This window comes from Eleutherodactylus coqui, chromosome 1 (genome assembly GCF_035609145.1).
Source record: "Eleutherodactylus coqui strain aEleCoq1 chromosome 1, aEleCoq1.hap1, whole genome shotgun sequence".
NCBI lineage: Eukaryota > Metazoa > Chordata > Amphibia > Anura > Eleutherodactylidae > Eleutherodactylus > Eleutherodactylus coqui.
Genome location: NC_089837.1, coordinates 391,752,278 through 391,771,296, shown reverse-complemented (window position 1 = coordinate 391,771,296; position 19,019 = coordinate 391,752,278). Strand labels below are relative to the sequence as shown.

Genomic DNA, 19,019 nt, shown 5'->3' with positions numbered 1-19,019 from the left:
AGTGATTGTGCTTTGTTGGAGGTAGTGTGGTGCTTAGCTAAAGTATGCATTGCTAATGAGGGCTTTTCAGAAGTAAAAATTGTTGGAAGGGGGGGGGGCACTCTTCCCGCTATTGTGGCTTAATAGTGGGACCAGGGAACTTGAGATGCAGCCCAACATGTAGCCCCTCGCCTGCCCTATCCGTTGCTGTGTCGTTCCCATCACTTTCTTGAATTGCCCAGATTTTCACAAATGGAAACCTTAGCGAGCATCGGCGATATACAAAAATGCTCGGGTCGCCCATTGACTTCAATGGGGTTCGTTATTTGAAACGAACCCTCGAGCATCGCGAAATTTTCATCCCGAGTAACGAGCACCCGAGCATTTTGGTGCTCGCTCATCTCTAATAACTATACAATGAGGGCCTTAATGCAATGAAACATTTTTGCCCCGTATTAAACTAGCCTTGACAGCATTCAATATTGCAGTTCCGACATGCTTTTGCAAGTATAAATTAAGTATTATAATATTGTATAAAATCCCATCTTACCTTTTCTCGATACCACACTGAACCTTTCGCAAAGGGTGCTGGGCCTTGTGGACCTGGAGGCCCAGGTGGTCCTGATTCACCCTGCCGAAAGAAAGAAAGAAAAAAAATGGTGTCCACAAAATCATGAACAAAGACTTTTTAATGACAGAAAATATTAATATGCAATATAGTTTACTTGGAGCTCTCAATATAAGCTGAATAGTATACATAAAATAATAATGAAAACTTGTATTGGCAAAAGTTTAGTGCAGCTGCCTGATTAATTAGCTAGGTGTGCTGACTGTATCTGGGGAAGGCAATGGCAAACCACCCCGCAAAAACAGTCTGCCAAGAAAACGTCACAATGTGACGTCACCCGAGGAGTCAAAGGTCTAATTGTTGACCGAAACGTCGCTGTCTTTTTTATTATGGGAGAATAAAAGGCTGTTTTACTTTTCTGCACCTTTGGATGCTGCCTTATTTGCTATAAACTGTCGACCCTAGGAGTCAGTCATGACTCGGTGCTTGCACCAAGGGACTTTACCTTTTTAACAAATGTATAAAATTGTCAAAGGTCTATTAAAAACACTTGTCCAGACCACATGACATCCACACTGAATTTTTCAAGTATGCTTGTAAATAGAGATGAGCAAGTATATTTGCTAAGGCACATTACTCGAGCGAGTAGTGCCTTAGCCGAGTATCTCCCCGCTCGTGTCTAAAGATTCAGGGGCCGGCGTGGGTGACAGGTGAGTTGCAGCGGGGAGCAGGGGGGGGAGAGAGGGAGAGAGAGATCTCCCCTCCGTTCCTCCCCGCTCTCCCCGCCGCTCCCCGTCCCCCGCCGGCCCCTGAATATTTTGAGATGAGCGGGGAGATACTCGGCTAAGGCACTACTCGCTTGAGTAATGTGCCTTAGCGAGTATACTCGCTCATCTCTACTTGTAAATAGTAATTAGTCTTAGGGCTCAGTCACACGGGCGCATCGGCGCCTGTGTTACTGCAGGTAGCAGACGGCCATACCTGAAGACGGACGTCTCTCTGCAGCGCTGGAGGAAAGAACATGTGACCGGCTTCATTGCCGGTCATATGTTCTTTCATCAGCGCTGCAGAGAGACGTTCGTCTTCAGGTACGGCCGTCTTCTAACTGTCAGTCACACGGGCGCATCGGCGCCTGTGTTACTGCAGGTAGCAGACGGCCATACCTGAAGACGGACGTCTCTCTGCAGCGCTGGAGGAAAGAACATGTGACCGGCTTCATTGCCGGTCATATGTTCTTTCATCAGCGCTGCAGAGAGACGTTCGTCTTCAGGTACGGCCGTCTTCTAACTGTCAGTCACACGGGCGCATCGGCGCCGCTGTACAGGTGCCGATGCGCCCATGTGACTGAGCCCTTAGGGCTTATTCACATGTATTTGTCATCAGTATTTTGTAAGCTAAAACCAGGAGCGGGTCCAAAAAACAGAAGAGATGCAAATTTTTCCATTATACTTTCTCTCTGTATGTTCCTTCCTGGTTTGGGCTTACAAAATGCTGATGAAAAATAGTAACGTGTGACTAAACCCTTTAGCCACATTTACACTGAAAGATAATTCCTCAAAAATCGCTTAAACGACAGCTTTGAGCGATCATCTTTGTATAAACTCTTAAGTAGCTAATTAGCTACTTAAGAGTTAAATGAAGGCGAAGTGTCACACCGCTGACAGCTCCAAGAACAGCAGCTGCTTTGTATCTGCAAACAGCTGCTTTGTTCTCGAAACTTTCAGCTGTGTCCTGCTGAAAAGTCCGAGCAGGATAACAGCTGAGAAAATGCTACCAGCGGTATCCCGCTGAGAACTCAATGTGCGGCACTGATAAGAGTCATCACTGACTTTTAGCTTGCTAAAAAAGTGAACGATGGCAGCGCATCTAGACTCAGCGGTTATCGCTCAAAAAATGGCTTTTGAGCGATAATCAGTGTCTAAATGGGCCTCAAGTTACATTTCACTATAAGTGAGCATCAAACAAACAACGGTGCGTTATTACTGTGCACAAAGTACTATAGTGCTCAGTTATCTGTAACAAACAATTATTGTACCAAGTAGAAGGCTTGCACTTAGTAGTCAAACACAAAGGAACATAGATAGAAGTAAGGACAAACTGAGAGTGATCTAGACCTCCAAGCATTAATGGTTATTGACCTCCATCATACACATAATTTTCATAAGTAAAATGCATTTAAGGAGCAATGGCATAATGCCTGAATTGTCAATTCGTTACTGGATTGCAACATTTGTTAATGATATTAAAGGGGTTTTCCATCTTAATGTTTCTTGTACCCTCCTCTACCCCAAAGAATAGCTTTTAAGATTACTGACAGTGGCACCGAAGTGCCGTTTTGGCCCTCTAGTGCCGCATCATGTGACTCATGACATCACCAGGTTACTTAGGCTTCTACCGAAGATTTTTTTGCCCATTTCAGGCCCTTCTATTGGCTGCAGGTGGGTAAACAACCATGCGACTGCTTCAGCTAATGTACACAATGATGGGCCAGAGGATGGGAATGGTGGGGAAACAGTGCATTGCCCCCCTTTGCCACCAATGTCCTTTATATCTTACAACCCCCTTAAAAGTAAATAATTTAATGTTATCTGTTTTAATTATGGGAATCTAGTTTTACTGGAAAGAGTCAATAACCTTAGTTAATTTGTTAATCTGAATAATAGTCAAACTAATTCATTGCTGCTGGTAAGACATACAGTTATGTACGTTTATGCTTTGTCTAACTCTGAAAATAAAATAAAATGCTACATTATATGGTAAAAAAATGCCATTCTCTAAAAGGGGCATAATTATATTGGCCCTGTACTGATTTATCTTACATTATCTAATTATAATAAAGAAAAATACTTACCTTTTCACCTTGTGGTCCATGGAAGCTTAACCCCATTGAACCCTATAACGATATGAAATAGAGGATCCTTACAAAACTGGTTTATGTTAAAATTAACTAAGTATTTTTAGATATAATCTATACCTACCTTTGGTCCTGGCGGGCCTGGTTGACCAGGTGCTCCCTGAAAAAAATTCAGCAATAAGGTAATGGAAGTATACACTTACAATATATGATAGTGCAGATGGTGTATTGTAACATCTATAGTCTTAATACTTTCTTGTAACACTTGGATAGATTTGAATCAAGTAGAAATAGAAAGAAAATGAAAGCCATCTGTTCTTCTGCTCATTAGGCTGTTTAATAAAAGTGAACCCGAAGCTAAAGAAAATATACTAAATAAAGTAAAATTAACCACATGTTAATAATAGCAAATTTCCTACGTAATAGTGCACATATCATTTTACTTAGGGCACGCCGAAATGTTTATTTTATGTTACTTTGTGATCTTACTTTAAGACTGGATTCACACGAACGTATATCGGCTCGGTTTTCACGCCGAGCCGATATACGTCGTCCTCATGTGCAGGGGGGGGGGAGGATGGAAGAGCCAGGAGCAGGAACTGAGCTCCCGCCCCCTCTCTGCCTCCTCTCCACCCCCTCTCCGCCCCTCTGCACTATTTGCAATCATAGGAGGCGGGACACGGGCATGGCTACGTTCTGAGAATTAGCCCGCCCCCATCCCGCCTCTCTCCATTGTAAAAAGTGCAGAGGGGCGGAGAGGAGGCAGAGAGGGGGCGGGAGCTCAGAGCATTGCTCCTGGCTCTTCCAGGCTCCCCCCCCCCCCACAGAGAGAGACAACGTATATCGGCTCGGCGTGAAAACCCAGCCGATATACATTCATGTGAATCCAGCCTAAAGTCAAAATTGTGTAAAAACCAATTAAACCGTGGGTACAATGGGGGACTTATTAAAGCTCATGGATCTGCAAGGAACATATATATTGTCATTGTGTATGATCTGTAAGCAAGAGAAAAGGATCACTCTATGATCTATATTTTAGTGATGTGAATCACGGCCTTTTCCTTGTATTTAAGGACAATATGATGAATTATTATCTATGAAATATGGTGTCTTTGCTCCTATGTTTGAGGACAATTAGATGAATGAACATTAATTAATTATTCAAAGCAGGTTATCATCGATTGACAAAATAAGGATAATACCATGTACAGTCTTGGCATCTTTCACTTTATTATTAGGTTTTTGTTAGGTTATTTATTTATTTATTAGGAATTATATTGTGTACTTGGAAATTGTTAGTGATTAGAATATTCTAACATTAATTATTTTAACATTTAATTAATAAAAATGAAAATTTCATTTGAGTGCCTTTATATACTGTCTTTTTTGGTGGTTAATTAGTGACTTATTAAAGCTTTTATGCCAGTTTTCTGGCATAAAAAGTGAAAAACGATGGCACACGCCACATTTACACGATAACTTTGTTTTGTGCTTCTCTCATATTTTTTAAACAGATACTTACAGGACGCCCTGGTGGACCAGGAGGACCTATTGGGCCTTCGAAGCCAGGCAACCCAGGTGTACCCTGTATGAACATAAAGAGTAAATGTAAAATAGGCAATATATTAATAATGAAAGTATATTGATCATAAATAGAGATGAGCGAACCTACTCGTTTCGAGTAATTACTCAATCGAGCACCGCCATTTTCGAGTACTTCAGTACTCGGGTCAAAAGTACTCAGGGTCGCCGGGGGGCGGGGGGAGGCGTGGCGGCACGGGGGGTAGCAGCGGGGAACAGGGGGGAGCCCTCTCTCTCTCCCTCTCCCCCCCGTTCCCCGCTGCAACCCCCCAATCACCCACGGCGGCCCCCTGAATTTTTTCGCCCGAGTACGGAAGTACTCGAAAATCGCGGTATTCGGGCGAAAAAGGGGCGTGGCCAAGCAGGTTCGCTCATCTCTAATCATAAAGTATCTACCTAGTAATTATATACATTCAACTTACTTGTAATCCATTGATTCCAGGTAAACCTTTTTCTCCTTTTATCATTAATCCCTGCATACCGATAACATCTCCGGGATCCCCCTGGAAAAAAAATACACATATTACAATCAACTGAATGAAAAGAGCTGTAGGGGAAGTTTAATTTAAGTTTTTTTTTCAGGCAGCACCTATCACAGCTGAAATACATGGGGGTCGGAGTGAAAGCTGCTGCTCCAACCCCCATTTAGTAGCCGGGTGCTTATAATTGCATATAATTCTTATTGAAATCAATGGGAGCCGAACCTGCAATTACGAAGTAGCTTCCATTGATTTTAATAAAAGATGCAACTGCAATTATGAGTGCTGGCCACTTCCACTCCAAACCTGGTGTATCCCGGAACTGACAGCTGGCACTGTCTGGAAAATCCCTTTAATGAAAAATCAAGAAATGAATTTCGAAAAAAAATGGAGAACAAAATATTTACATGGGCACATGCAAATGGAGAAGCCCTGTGCAGAGGGCCTGTACAGCTGTGCAAAAAGGCTGTATGGCTCAGGTATTCTCCCTTTAAAGCAATGCTTCTAGGAGTGAATATCTCGATACACTTGGCATTTTATGGAATAAGCTACTATTTTTTCTCTCTGATTTTTGTGTAATTCAACTGAAAAATGCCGGAAATCAGTTTACCTGGTATTGACTGAAGTAAAACAACCCAGTTCCTCCTCTTTCTTGAATTTGGCAGCAGGAGGAGGAATCAAATTGAATGTCTCATACAAATTGAATGGACATAAAACACGATCAAAGAAGATGAAGACAACATTTTCTATCTCTGAACTTCTTCTCTTCCAATTACAACCTTCTAAAAGAATATGTGTAAGAGACCCCTACATTGTACTAATCAGTCAGGGTCCTAGTGATCGGACCTCCACAAACCACACATTAATTGTCCATCCTAGAGATACTGTAGAACACCTCTAGTTCTTCTTTATATGCTAAACTCCTTTGCATTGTAAACCATATCCGATTCTACCTTTCCTAGCTTGCAGTATGCATTCCATTTTTGCATCATTCCCATAATACTACTCACTTATTCCTGAGACAGTAAACCATCAATAATAAGTAATTTCACCAAAGGGTTTGAGTTCTTGTCATTCTATAGGGTTATTCAGTTCAGTTTGTCACTGCCGTTAACCTTTCCACATATTCAAAGAGATTGAATAAGAATAAAAAAGTATATATGGTAGTTGCATTCTTTCAGAACTGTTTACTGGGCTGAACTACGAGAGGACATGCAGCTCATGGACAGGGGTGGTTTCAAGAAGAAAGTTAATATATTTTTCTAATCTAATACAGGGCTTTTAATATCTTCCATTTGGCTGAACTGTTTCAATGAAACCCAAGTACATATCAGTTACTTTATCACTGCATTACCACGTACCTTCATTCCTGGTGAACCTGGAGGGCCCTAAAATAACAAAATTGGTTAATTACAAACTGAAATAGTAGACAAATATTGCAGAAAACAAAAACACTTGACAAAAAGGTCTACATTTAGAGAACCTCTGTTTAAATATTAAGGACTTGCAATACGCGCCCTAACAACTTAACATGGCCTCCTTTACGATAGGAACCTCTTTGAGTAAGGGCTCCTTCACACGGGCACATTTGTGCACACTAAATTTGCAGTGCAATATGCAGAGAATAAAAACTCATTGATTTCAATGGGCTCATTCACATATTTCTGTATTGGTGTGCACATTTCTCTCATATGCAAGAAATACAACAAGCTCTATTTTGTACTCATTTGCACACTAAAGGGACCCCGAGGGGTGCGCAAATGCGCATGCAATATGCAAGCAGATGCATGAAATGCAGGGCAAAACCATGGGGAAAAGAACACATATGGACCTCAAAAGGCTAAATACCCTTTTAAATCAGGACCAGAGGCGTTGCGTGAACAGGCCCTGTGTGCGCAAAAATACAGTAAAATGCACCAATACACATGCAAAAGTGCCTAGTTTACGGCACAAATGTGTTGCGGTGAGGCTCGTGCGAAATTGCATGCATTCATGTGAAGGAGGCCTAAGAGTAATTTTAGATGGGACGATTTTTGGGTGCTTAAGTTCTTACTCAGACAAGTGCATTTGTGGAGAGAATAGAATCCATTTTCTTTGGGTTCATTCTCACTCTAGCACACATTTGGCACACACAAAAAAGACGTGACATGCTCTAATTTGGTGCACATTTGTACACCAAAGGCACCATAGGAGTCTCTGAGTGTGTGCACACAATCTCTGCGCAATGGCACAATAGACTGCGCAATTGGGGAAACTGAAAACACTGGGGACTAATTAGCTTGCACAGTCTTTTATATCAGAGCGCGGGCATAGAAAGTACAGTAAAAAGCGCAGATACGTGCACGATAACGTGGCCTTCACAGCACAAAATGTTGTGCTATTGCGAGTGCTTCTGGAGTGGCCCTAAATGTACAACAGCCATCTTGTACTTTCACACAAGAGCAATAGTCATTCAGTGAGGCGAAGTACACTAGAGATCCCTTCTGGCCACCCGCCTTCATTTACTGTGAGTAGGCAGTCATTCAAAGTCGGTGACTCTGCGTACCTTTGGATTACAATATTATACTGCTGTTGCACAGTAAAGGTTTTTTATTTTTTTTTAAATCTCTGTTTTTCCCGCGCCATTGTTAGGCAATGCCAGGGGTACCGGTGGCCTATCCGCAATGGCAATTGCGAATTGGTCACGGGTCAGATGGCTTCCATTGACTTCAATACAGACATCGCACAAATATAGAACATGCTGGGATTTTAATTCTGCTTGCGGAAATCACAATCGCTACCCGCTTATCTGAGCAAATATGCAAATATTCTATTCTTGTAACACGTGCGGAATACTGCAGATTGTCTGTGTGGGTGATGATCGCGGATTCCGCAGTTCAAATCCGGTCATGTGAGAATGGCCTGAAACGGACTTCATTAACTATAATATTCCAAACTAAACACAATGTGTACATTTGGGTAAGGAAACTTTAGGCTGCCTTTACACGGGCCACTGTAGGCTTTCAACAGCGGAAAACCCTCAGTGGCCAAATCCGCTCCTATATGGTGAGGATTTGGCTGTGGTTTATGTAGAAGATCAGCTGCCGATTTTAACCCTATTATTTCAAGAGCTGCATAAATCCATAGTATAAATAGGCATGCTGAGGACTTAGGCTAACTTCATACAGGCGAGTGCGATGTGGGGCCGTGAATTCCGCCCCCATATTGCCCTCGCTATCCATTTAAAATCCCGAAGGATGTGAGGTGTTTTCATTTGAAAACAACCTTGCATCACTTTAGGGATGCAGGGATCCTCCGTGAGGTCTCCCATTGTTTTAAATGGGAGACCTCGCGTTGCGTGCACCTAGTATGTGCACAAAAAAACGCACAAAAAAACCCATTCATGTAATGTACATAATGAGTATGATCTTACTACTACATTCCTGATACTATGATTCTCTTCACACTGTATTTATGCATTAAGGGAACCTGTCAGCGTCGAACAGCATCATAAGCTAAGTTATGGTACTGTTTGAGGGAGGTGATGAGGAAGGGACTTATTTTTTATACTCACCCACTTCCGCATTATCGCTGTGCCCCCTTGGTGAAGTCACACAACACGAAAATCTGACTCTTCTGAGAGTGCAATACATGCGCTTTCCCATATAACTTTATGAGAGAGCATGCGCATGACAGTCTAAAAAGAGTAAGATGTTTAGACCACACATGGACTTCACCGGCAGGCAATGCGGGAATGGGGGAACAAGTGAGTATAAAAAATGTATCCCCAGCTCCCTGTCACCTTAGTTTTTGGTGCTGTTCGGAGGCAGCAGGTTCCCTTTAATCTATAATAGTATGATATAGTATATAAACCATATATAGTACTTACTGGATAACCTAATAAGCCTGGGAGCCCATGTGGGCCCACTGGTCCTATTTCACCCTAGCAACAAGAAAGAAAGTGTATGTTAATGTAAAACAATATTACCAACACTATTTGAATTAGAAAAATGTATCATCAGTAAGCATGTTATATGATTTACCTTTGTACCATTGCAGCCTGGAATGCCTTGTGGGCCTGGAGGGCCATCTTGACCAGGTATGCCCTTTAGAAAGACAAAGTAGAACAGCAGATAAAAATACAATATTCAGATGTAATGACGTATTTGCTTAGAATGAAACCAATGCTTACAGGGAGACCAGGGTTTCCGGGAAATCCAGCAGATCCAGGAGGCCCCTGAATTGAATGAAAGGAAAAAACAATGACTTTCCTTGAGAATGAAAAGCACTTTGAATATAAAATGCACAAGGTAGCAGATTTTATAAAAGCAACATAGCAACATTCAGTAGAGAACTAAGAAGGGGGAGAGGAAGAGAGCGAGTGAAATAAAGAGATATTAAGAGTCATACGCCTAAATGTGAGCAAGAAGGTTAGAATTCTGCTGTTGTGTAGTATAACATGTTATGATATGAATATGAATACATATTACATTGGCTTCTTATAGCTACTGTAAATCTTTATAACTTAATCATTCCTCAGTCAACAGAAAGAACAAATGTCTAAAAACAATTGCCCCACAAATAGTTTCTCTGTTCAATCACGCAAAACATAATTTTTCAACTGAAATCATCACAAAATGTTCCTGCATCGAGAAACCCCCGCTATTTTTTGATTCCACATCGAGCATGCACATTGTGTGGTGCTGATGATACATAGCTGCTTCTAATGCGCTGATTGTTCTTAGATGGTCTGCACAGTAACAGAATTGAAGCCTGAAGCCTTGTACAATTGGATCTGGACCGTGAGACTGAGCTCTGAACATGCGTGACCACCAGCACTAGATAAATTATGGTCTTTTCATACAGTGTTTTTCCATTTTGGGGTTTCATCTCAAATGCCAAAAACAGCATTAGGGTGACTACCCACTACAGGTTTTTTTTCACTGTGAAATTCTCTACGTTTTTTTTTCTGCAGGGGTCTATGGGACTTGTAATGTTAAGATTTTGCGCGATCGCGATTTTAACATTACAAGTCCCATAGACCCCTGCAGAAAAAAAACGCTGCGAATTTCGCTGTGAAAAAAAACTGTAATGGGTAATCACCCTTACAATGGAATCTTGGACAGAATTATGTCAAACAGAAACTACTTTGATTTCCATCTGACATGGTTTCTATTTGTCTTTGGTATTTAGGATTATATAAAAACATGGCAAACTATGTTTTTCTACCACTTGGAGCTTGGTACCCAAGCAGCACTGTACAGGGTAAATAGAACGTACTCTGTTTCCTTTTGTGCCTGGAAGTCCTGGTTCACCTGTATCACCCTGTAATAGAAGAATATACATTATGTAATACGTATACAGATAATAAAAAGACACAGAAGAGGATAATTATATACATAACTTACTTTCTGTCCGAATGGACCAGGAGGACCCTCTGGTCCTTGAAGTCCAGGAAATCCAATAACCCCAGGCAGACCAGGTAATCCTCGTTCACCCTTGCAAAGGGAATAGAAACATGTTATGAAGCTAGAAATGGTTCTGAAATCTTCTCACTGTAGTTCACAAATACACACATCATAGTGTTCTCCAGAAGCTGCAGAGTATAACTATGCCTTGTCCAGAGCTAATATGAGTTTGTGATTATACATGAATTGTCATTTTTCTCAAAGGTCCTTCAAAAATAATTTAAATTAAAACAAAAATGTGTGTATGGCACCATCCTCTACAGCAGGAACAGCATTAGATCTTCAATGATGTAAAGCCAACAATGCTGATTAGAAAAAGGAGAGTTCAGAAAAGTCTACAGTAATATCACCTATTTTATAATAGACATTAGCTATAAGATATATGTAAAAAATATAAAACTTCCAGTTAAAAATGAGAATTCTGCATTTTCACCACAAGAGGGTGTGCAATACATAGAAATCAATTATCCATTTAAAAATGCTTGTGCTTTCATCAGACACACCAAGACTCTCACTATAGATTGATCAGTCTAAGGACTCCTTCAGATGAGCCTGTTTTAGCGGATTTTTGCACGCGGGAAAATTCTGCACGCAAAACGCAAAAACTAGAACCTATTGATTTCCATGGGTTCATTCTCATTTCTTCATTTTGCGCGCACAGTTCTTGCAGGTGCAAAAAAATAGGACTTCCTCTAATTTGTGCCTATTTGCGCACCAAAGAGGCCCATAGAGGTCTATGGGAGGTGCACAAATACACACATATGTACGCGCAGGTATGCGCAAAATGCTGCACATGTCTGCGCACACCTGCACCTCCTTTGACTAAATAATAGTGATGAGCGAGCATACTCGCTAAGGGCAATTGCTTAAGAGAGCATTGCCCTTAGCGAGTACCTGCCCACTCGAGAGAAAATGTTCGGGTGCCGGCGCGGGTGACAGGTGAGTTGCGGCAGTGAGCAGGGGGAGCGGGTGGTAGAGAGGGAGAGAGGGATCTCCCCTCCGTTCCTCCCCGCACTCCCCCGCAGCTCCATGCCCGCCGCCGGCACCCGAACCTTTTCGCTCGAGCGGGCAGGTACTCGCTATGGGCAATGCTCGCTCGAGCAATTGTCCTTAGTGAGTATGCTCGCTCATCACTACTAAATAACCATTTAAATCAGGGAGGGGGTGATTGCCCCATCCATGTGAACGAGCAGTGCCTATGTAAATAGACATAGTATTTGCATAGGCATGCGCAAAATACAATCGTTCTCTACACAAAAAAGTTGTGCAGGAGCAAACGTATTTTGAAATACGCCCATCTAGAGCCGCCCTAAGGGCTGTAGATGACAGTATGCGAAATCGCGCACGATTCAGTGCAACATATTTGTGCAGTGAAAGAGTTTGATTTGTCCAGAGGCAGCATCCGCTGCTGAGTCTATGAGCGCTTACCTCTCCCTTTGGCACTGCCTACAGAATAGCGCACGCAGACACCGGACGGAAGAGGTCAGCAGTCAGACTGCACTGCTGCTGCGAGACCGGAGCTGCAGGCTGGGAGAGTAGAATTCCTGTTAGGTCTAATGCATGGCCGGTGGGCTACATGAGGTGGTGGGACAGATTCGGCATGCTGGCTTTGTGTTTGACATGTGTGCTCTAGCCAGAAGCTTCCTGCTTGTGTCTATAGCAGATAACATTGCACCATGTTTGCATGCACAGGTGACTGTCCCACACCTTAATGTATTGTGACTGTGTCTAGGTATGTATGACATTGGTGGCACACCATTCTGCTGGTTACATCTATCCCTGTCATAAACTGTTTACATATGACACAAAAAGGATACAGAAAGAGGATGTATCTTAAATGGACACAATACAAATAATATCTGTTCTGCTGGAATGATTAGCTACCACATGTTTTTGTCGTTTCCTCCGGTTTATAGGACATTGTGTAAGTTCCACTGACCACTAAACAATAAGGACAAAACACCAGGCAGAGATTCTACTTATTGTTCCTGCTGTAAATAATTCTTGCATCTGGAAATTCACTTCAATTGTCCGCCCCCAGAAAGGAACAGGACAGTAGATGAAGGGAATGAAGGCGATTTCTGGCTGAAACTTGAGCAGCAATCTACTATGTTAGGATGAGAATGAAAGGATATAATATGCAAATCTATTCTCACTTAAAGAGGTCTTCCAGTTTTATGTACTTAAAGATTAGTCTCTGTATAAATGAAGAGTTCTGCAAAAGGACTTTGCTTTGTTTTTCAATTCTTCACCATTTCTAAGATGTATCTGCTATTAGTAAATGAGAACAGTCCCGTGTACTCAGAGTCCGCACATCTGGACATGGAGAGTCCTGCTCTCAATGGTGTAATGGTATGTTGTGACTGTTATGCACTTAGTGCAAGCCACCATACTATTACGGTACAGTGACGGTGCGGGTTCAGGCGCTGTGACTGCACCATCTCTAGCTAGCAGCCAGGACAGGAGATAATAGCCTTTCGCTACCACAGCCTATGCTCAGCGCAGCTTCCAAGTGGTTCGCAGAGGGGACTCCCTCTGTCAGCGTACTTATTCCTCCCACAACATAATCACATGGCTTTAATGGGTTGCCATGACAGTCAGGGACTTAAAAATGGCTTCCAGTCAAGACTGCAGGTACAGTAGTAGTAATAATAATAGTAATATACCTAGGCCGGGCTCACACTGTATCGTAATACATGGCGTAAAAAACGTATTTTATGCGCACTATCCCATATACTTCTTGGGAGGAGAGCAATGACTAATCTCAATAAAATCATTAAGAGCAGAGACATCACACTGACAACGAAGGTCCGCATAGTTAAAGCAATGGTATTCCCCATAGTAACCTATGGATGTGAGAGCTGGACCATAAGGAAGGCTGAGCGAAGGAAAATAGACACTTTTGAACTGTGGTGTTGGAGGAAAATTCTGAGAGTACCTTGGACCACTCAAACCAGTCCATACTCCAGGTAATAAGGCCAGACTGCTCACTGGAGGGAATGATATTAAAGGCAAAACTGAAGTACTTTGGACACATAATGAGAAGTCAGGATACCTTGGAGAGGATGCTGATGTTGGGGAAAGGGAAAGGCGAAAAGAAGAGGGGCCGACCAAGGGCAAGATGGATGATGATATCCTTCAGGTGACGGGATGGACCTTGGTGGAGTTGGGGGTGGTGACAGCCAACAGGAGTCTCTGGCGTGGGCTGGTCAATGAGGTCACGAAGAGTCGGAAGGGACTGAACAAATAAACAACAACATCCTGCACCGGCACCTGCTTTCTTTACTTCTCATGTCTCCAAGCAACATGGGTAAAAAATGCCGCAATGTGATTGAGTATGCACTGCTTTTCGGATGCACCCATGGAGAACAATAGGACTCTTACGCGTGTAAAATAGAACATGCTGCGTTCTTTCTTAAACGCATAACATATTCAATAAATATATGAAAGTCAATGTAACCAATGTACTTTCATTGGCGCCATTTACTATGAATTATGCATGTGTACATGGTGCACGTAATACACAATGAAAATGTAGTTGTGTGAGCCCAGCCTAAGGCCTCCCTCACACAGGCATTTGCGTTTTTCAACGCTGCGTTTACTGCGACTTCAGCAGCACTGGCATGCGTAATGCCAGCATTTTGGCTACGTTTCAAGCACAGCTGATGAAGCAGCCAAGGAAGCTGAAAAAAAATCTAATACTCACTTAGTAGGTGCCGTCCGCCGTCCCTGCAGGCTTTCAGGTACATGTCTGGACCTGCAGAGCATCCATGCCTTCAGAAAGAGATTGTTCTGACTGGCTAAGCCTTGAGAGATTCATTCATTGAATGGCTGTGATTGGCGCTGGATGAGCCAGTCAGTGAAATCTCTTGCTGGAGGCGGGGTCTTCAAACCCCGTCACTAGCAAAAGATCTTCTGACAAGTGCCAGGGACCCGGATAGCGCCAGCATTGGTGAGAATAACTTTATTTTCTCTGGTAGTGCAGCTAGCAATGCATTCAGTGCTGCCCAAAACGCTGCACCAAGTTGTGCCGCGTTTTCACCAATACTGCTAATGCTGCCTATTCATTTTAATGGGCGACACATGGCTGAAAACATTATTTGAATGCAGCAAAGTCAAAAATACATTATTTTTAAAAATAAAGTGCTTTGTTGTGCAAAAGGAGAATAATCTAAAAAATTGTAGTTTTAATATCTTCGTAAGACTTCCTTCACACTGGTGCTTGTGATTTTGCCACGAGAAAATCGCGGCAAAATAGCATCTTTTTTCCCATGATTTTTGAGCATTAGCGCTGCTTTTTCTCGCTTAAGCATTGCTGCCGATCGCGATTTTTGAGTGCAATTTTGCCGTGATTTTTTAGAGTGACAGTCAATAGGACTTTCTATTGTTAAAAACGCATCGCATCACATGAAAATCGCACGTTTGTGCTTTTTGCGATGCAATAAAAAGGAGGCTTCATAGGTAAACATGGGAGATAAAAAACGCGAAACGCAGAAAGATAGGACATGCGATTTTTTTTCTCTCGCAGCATTGCATGAGTGAAAACATTGCAAATCTATGGAAACCATTGAAAATCATTTGCTTTATAATTTAGCATTTTCATTAACTCTCGCATGGCTCAAAAAATGCGTGATTTTCTCACATGTGTGAAGGCACCCTCAGGGCTGCTACCCACTTGTGTTTTTTTAATGCTGCGATATCGCTGCGTTTTTTTAATGTGATTGTCAATGCAATTTTCTAATGTTAAAAAACGCATCACACAAAAATTGCAAAGCACCAACTTGTGATGCGTTTTTAACATTAGAAAGTCCCATTGACAATCGCATTAAAAAAAACACAGCGATATCGCAGCATTAAGAAAACGCAAGTGGGTAGGAGCCCTCATGATAATGACCCTCAGACTTGTGCCATTAAGCAATAGAACTGGTCCAACAAATACCAAGTCCTCATACGGCTATCTTGATGGAAAAATGAAATGGCTTTTAAAATTCAGAGATGAAGAAAACCTAAAATTGTTATTCCATAAGGCCACTCTCACACACACCGCTTTTTACCGCAATTACTGTGACTTCCCAAGCGCCACATTAACCATGCTCCCATTGATTTTAATGGGGCTTCTCAGGCTTGCGCTCAAACACAGCGTTTGCCATGTTGTGAATTTTGAGAGCTGCTGTTCTATTTTTCAGCATTTTTGCGTTTTTTAATGCACCTCATCACAAATCACAATGATGAGGTGCGGTAAAAAGCGCTGTCAAACACTGTGACGTGCCTTCAAAAACATTGCTCAAAATCGTAGTAAAGTGCTGCGGTTCCAAGCGGCGGTTAACGGAATGCATGTGTGAGAGGGGCCTGGGAAACTAGGCTGTGTTCTTCAGTTCTTAATGACAGACAAAACAAAACAAAATGGGCCCCAGCCTAAACAAAGTGGGGTTCTGCTATCGTGTTAAAAAAGACTAATGTGTAAAGCCTGGTTTAGACACAACGATTATCGCTGAAAAAAATCTTTTGAGCGACTTGAGCAATAATCGCGTGCATTTACAGTGCAAGGTGATTGCTCAAACATTGAGCGATCACTTTGTGCTCCGAGCAGGGGATGCAGAAGACAAGCGAGGGCGCTTGTCTTTTGCATCCAGCTGTTCTCTGTTCGGAGCGCCCAGCTATTATACAGCTGAGCGCTCCGAGGGGGGGATGTAGAAGAAAAGCAGGGAGGCTTGTCTTATACATCCAGCTGTTCACTGCTCGGAGCGCCGGGCTGTTATACATCCGAGCGCTCCAAGCGGGGTATAAAGAACACAGCTTGACCGCTCTGTTCCTCATACCCCGCCTGTGTTCAGGGAGCGGGATACAGCTGACACAATAGTATCAGCTGTATCCCACTGTGAACTCCTAATAAGGCTGATTGTTTTCTTTCAGCACGCTGAAAGACAATGATCAGCAATTCCTTAACGGAAAACTGCACGATATCAATGCAGTTAGACACAACTAACGGCTTTGAGCGATTTTTGAGCAAAATCGTTTTGTCTAAATCAGCCTTAGGGCTTCTACGCACTAGAATTTTTTTTTTACGCTGCGATATCGCTGTGTTTTTTTCAGTGGGACTTTCGAATGTTAAAATCACACAAAAATCGCAAGTTTATGCTTTTGCGATTTTTGTGCGATGCGATTTTAACATTAGAGAGTCCCATTAAAAAAAACACTAGTAGGTAGAAGCCCTAAAGAAGAAGAAAGAAACAGCTGCACAATATGCAAAAAGTGCACAACCAAAGTAAATAAACAATGGTAGCCAGACCCCATGATAAGGGAGCTATCTGAGTATAGTGATAAATGTGGGAATTTTTTCCCTGTGCTATCTTTATTTACTTTCTTCTTTATTATTCCTCTCCCTGGCAGCATCCCTAGCCCTTATCATGGGGTTTGGCTAAGGTTCATTATATTAGTATATATAGAGTTTAATATTTTGTTATTCATATTATTTGTTGTGATCTTCATATGTCATTGTTATTTACACTTTGTCTTTTGGATAGTTATTTATTATTGGGGGAAGTGTTGTCTTTAATCTTAGCATTAATTTTATGATACTGATTTATTCATTAATGGTTCACATTCTGCTTTGTATATAATTTGGGGGGGGAGTTATTTTTCATACGTTATCTTTAATTGCATAGGTCCATCTGCCCCCTATTGTGTCGGCAGTTTTTTTTCTGTTTTTAATGTCTTCATAGTGTGTCAATAAATTATACAATAGTTTTTTTTAATTTTAGGTATGTGATTTTTGCATTATGTGTTGCTATTTCTTACACTTAACTTCTTAAGGCCCATTTAGACATAACGATTATCTCTCAAAATTCACTCAGACGCCATTTTTTGAGAGATAATTGTTGTGTGTAAATGTGCGCCCATCGCGCACTTTTTGTCCACTGTTTGTTCATCGCTGACTTTAAGCAAGCTTAAAGTCAGCAATGAGCCTTATCAGCACCGCAAGCTGAGTTCTCAGTCAGATACTGCTGATAGTATTATTTCAGCTGGTATTCCACTCAAAGTTCTCAGCGGGATACTGAGGACAGCTCTGAGAACAAAGCAGCTGTTTGCAGATAAGAGTGCTCCTGCTGTCATTTGCATACAGCAAAGCCTTCATTTACACTCTAATAAACTCTTAAGTAACTAATTAGTTAATTATTATCTGGGATTGCTATCTATTCATTTTACTATATTCTACATAAAAACTTTCTATTTTTTATTGTGTATTTTTTATAATTTTTTATCTAATTCCTATGTAAGTGCATTTATTTTGTCAAAATTTCTCCAGTATTTAATTTAATCCTTCTGGCATTAAGGTGTTCAGACGGTAGATCCAGTACATTTCTTTTCTTCTCAGTTTCATTATTGAGTTTTGTTTTATGGTTTCTAAAGGAATTAGTTTTAATTTTTCACTGTTTTTATTGTGTTTTTCTTGGAAATGTTTAGATATACTGTGTTTTTCGTACCCCCTTTTTATGTGGGAATTTTTTATTTAGAGGATTTGATGGAGCTAAACTATTTTATTTACGATAGAAAAAAACCCTAGAATTATTTTTAGAAAAAATAGAACGATAGGTAATAGTTTAGCTCCATCAAATCCTCTAAATAAAAAAGAAAAAAACAATCCATTTAAAGAGAAAAATAAAACAATAACAGGTGGTTTCAAATGTAACAGCAAGAAATGTAAATGTTGTACACATATATGTCATAAACAAAAAAAATACACAATAAAAAATAAAACGTTTTTATGTAGAATATAGTAAAATGAATAGATAGTAATCCCAGATAATAATTTTATATGAAAAATTTTTAAAAACAGACCTGGATTATGGTGTGAATAGGAGAGACAATGGAAACAAAAACAATAAAGGTTAATGAAAAAAACTATGGAATGCAATGCATTCCAAAAGAGCTCCATGGACAGACAAGGGAACAATAAAGTACCCTAATTGAAAAGAAAAAAAAAAAAAAAAAACCACGCCGCTAGATGATTGGGGAGTGAGCCACACATACATGTTATCCCACACTATATAAGGTAGCATATATGAAGATGTCTGTATGAACTTGAAAAAGACACATATTGTGTTGAAACG

General features: G+C 41.2%; 1 protein-coding gene across 1 annotated transcript in view; it reads right to left on the bottom strand.

Moving 5' to 3' along the window:
- The window catches only part of COL4A1 (collagen type IV alpha 1 chain), a 146,303-nt gene that overhangs the window by 62,506 nt on the left and 64,778 nt on the right, over window positions 1–19,019 (bottom strand). The window contains exons 3-13 of the mRNA XM_066579867.1: window positions 10,849–10,938; window positions 10,721–10,765; window positions 9,633–9,677; window positions 9,484–9,546; window positions 9,330–9,383; window positions 6,823–6,849; window positions 5,405–5,485; window positions 4,924–4,986; window positions 3,526–3,561; window positions 3,399–3,440; window positions 530–610 (exon numbers count right to left, since the gene is read on the bottom strand). Coding sequence (XP_066435964.1) covers window positions 530–610; window positions 3,399–3,440; window positions 3,526–3,561; window positions 4,924–4,986; window positions 5,405–5,485; window positions 6,823–6,849; window positions 9,330–9,383; window positions 9,484–9,546; window positions 9,633–9,677; window positions 10,721–10,765; window positions 10,849–10,938 — 627 coding nt within the window. The remainder of the gene's footprint in view (window positions 1–529; window positions 611–3,398; window positions 3,441–3,525; window positions 3,562–4,923; window positions 4,987–5,404; window positions 5,486–6,822; window positions 6,850–9,329; window positions 9,384–9,483; window positions 9,547–9,632; window positions 9,678–10,720; window positions 10,766–10,848; window positions 10,939–19,019) is intronic.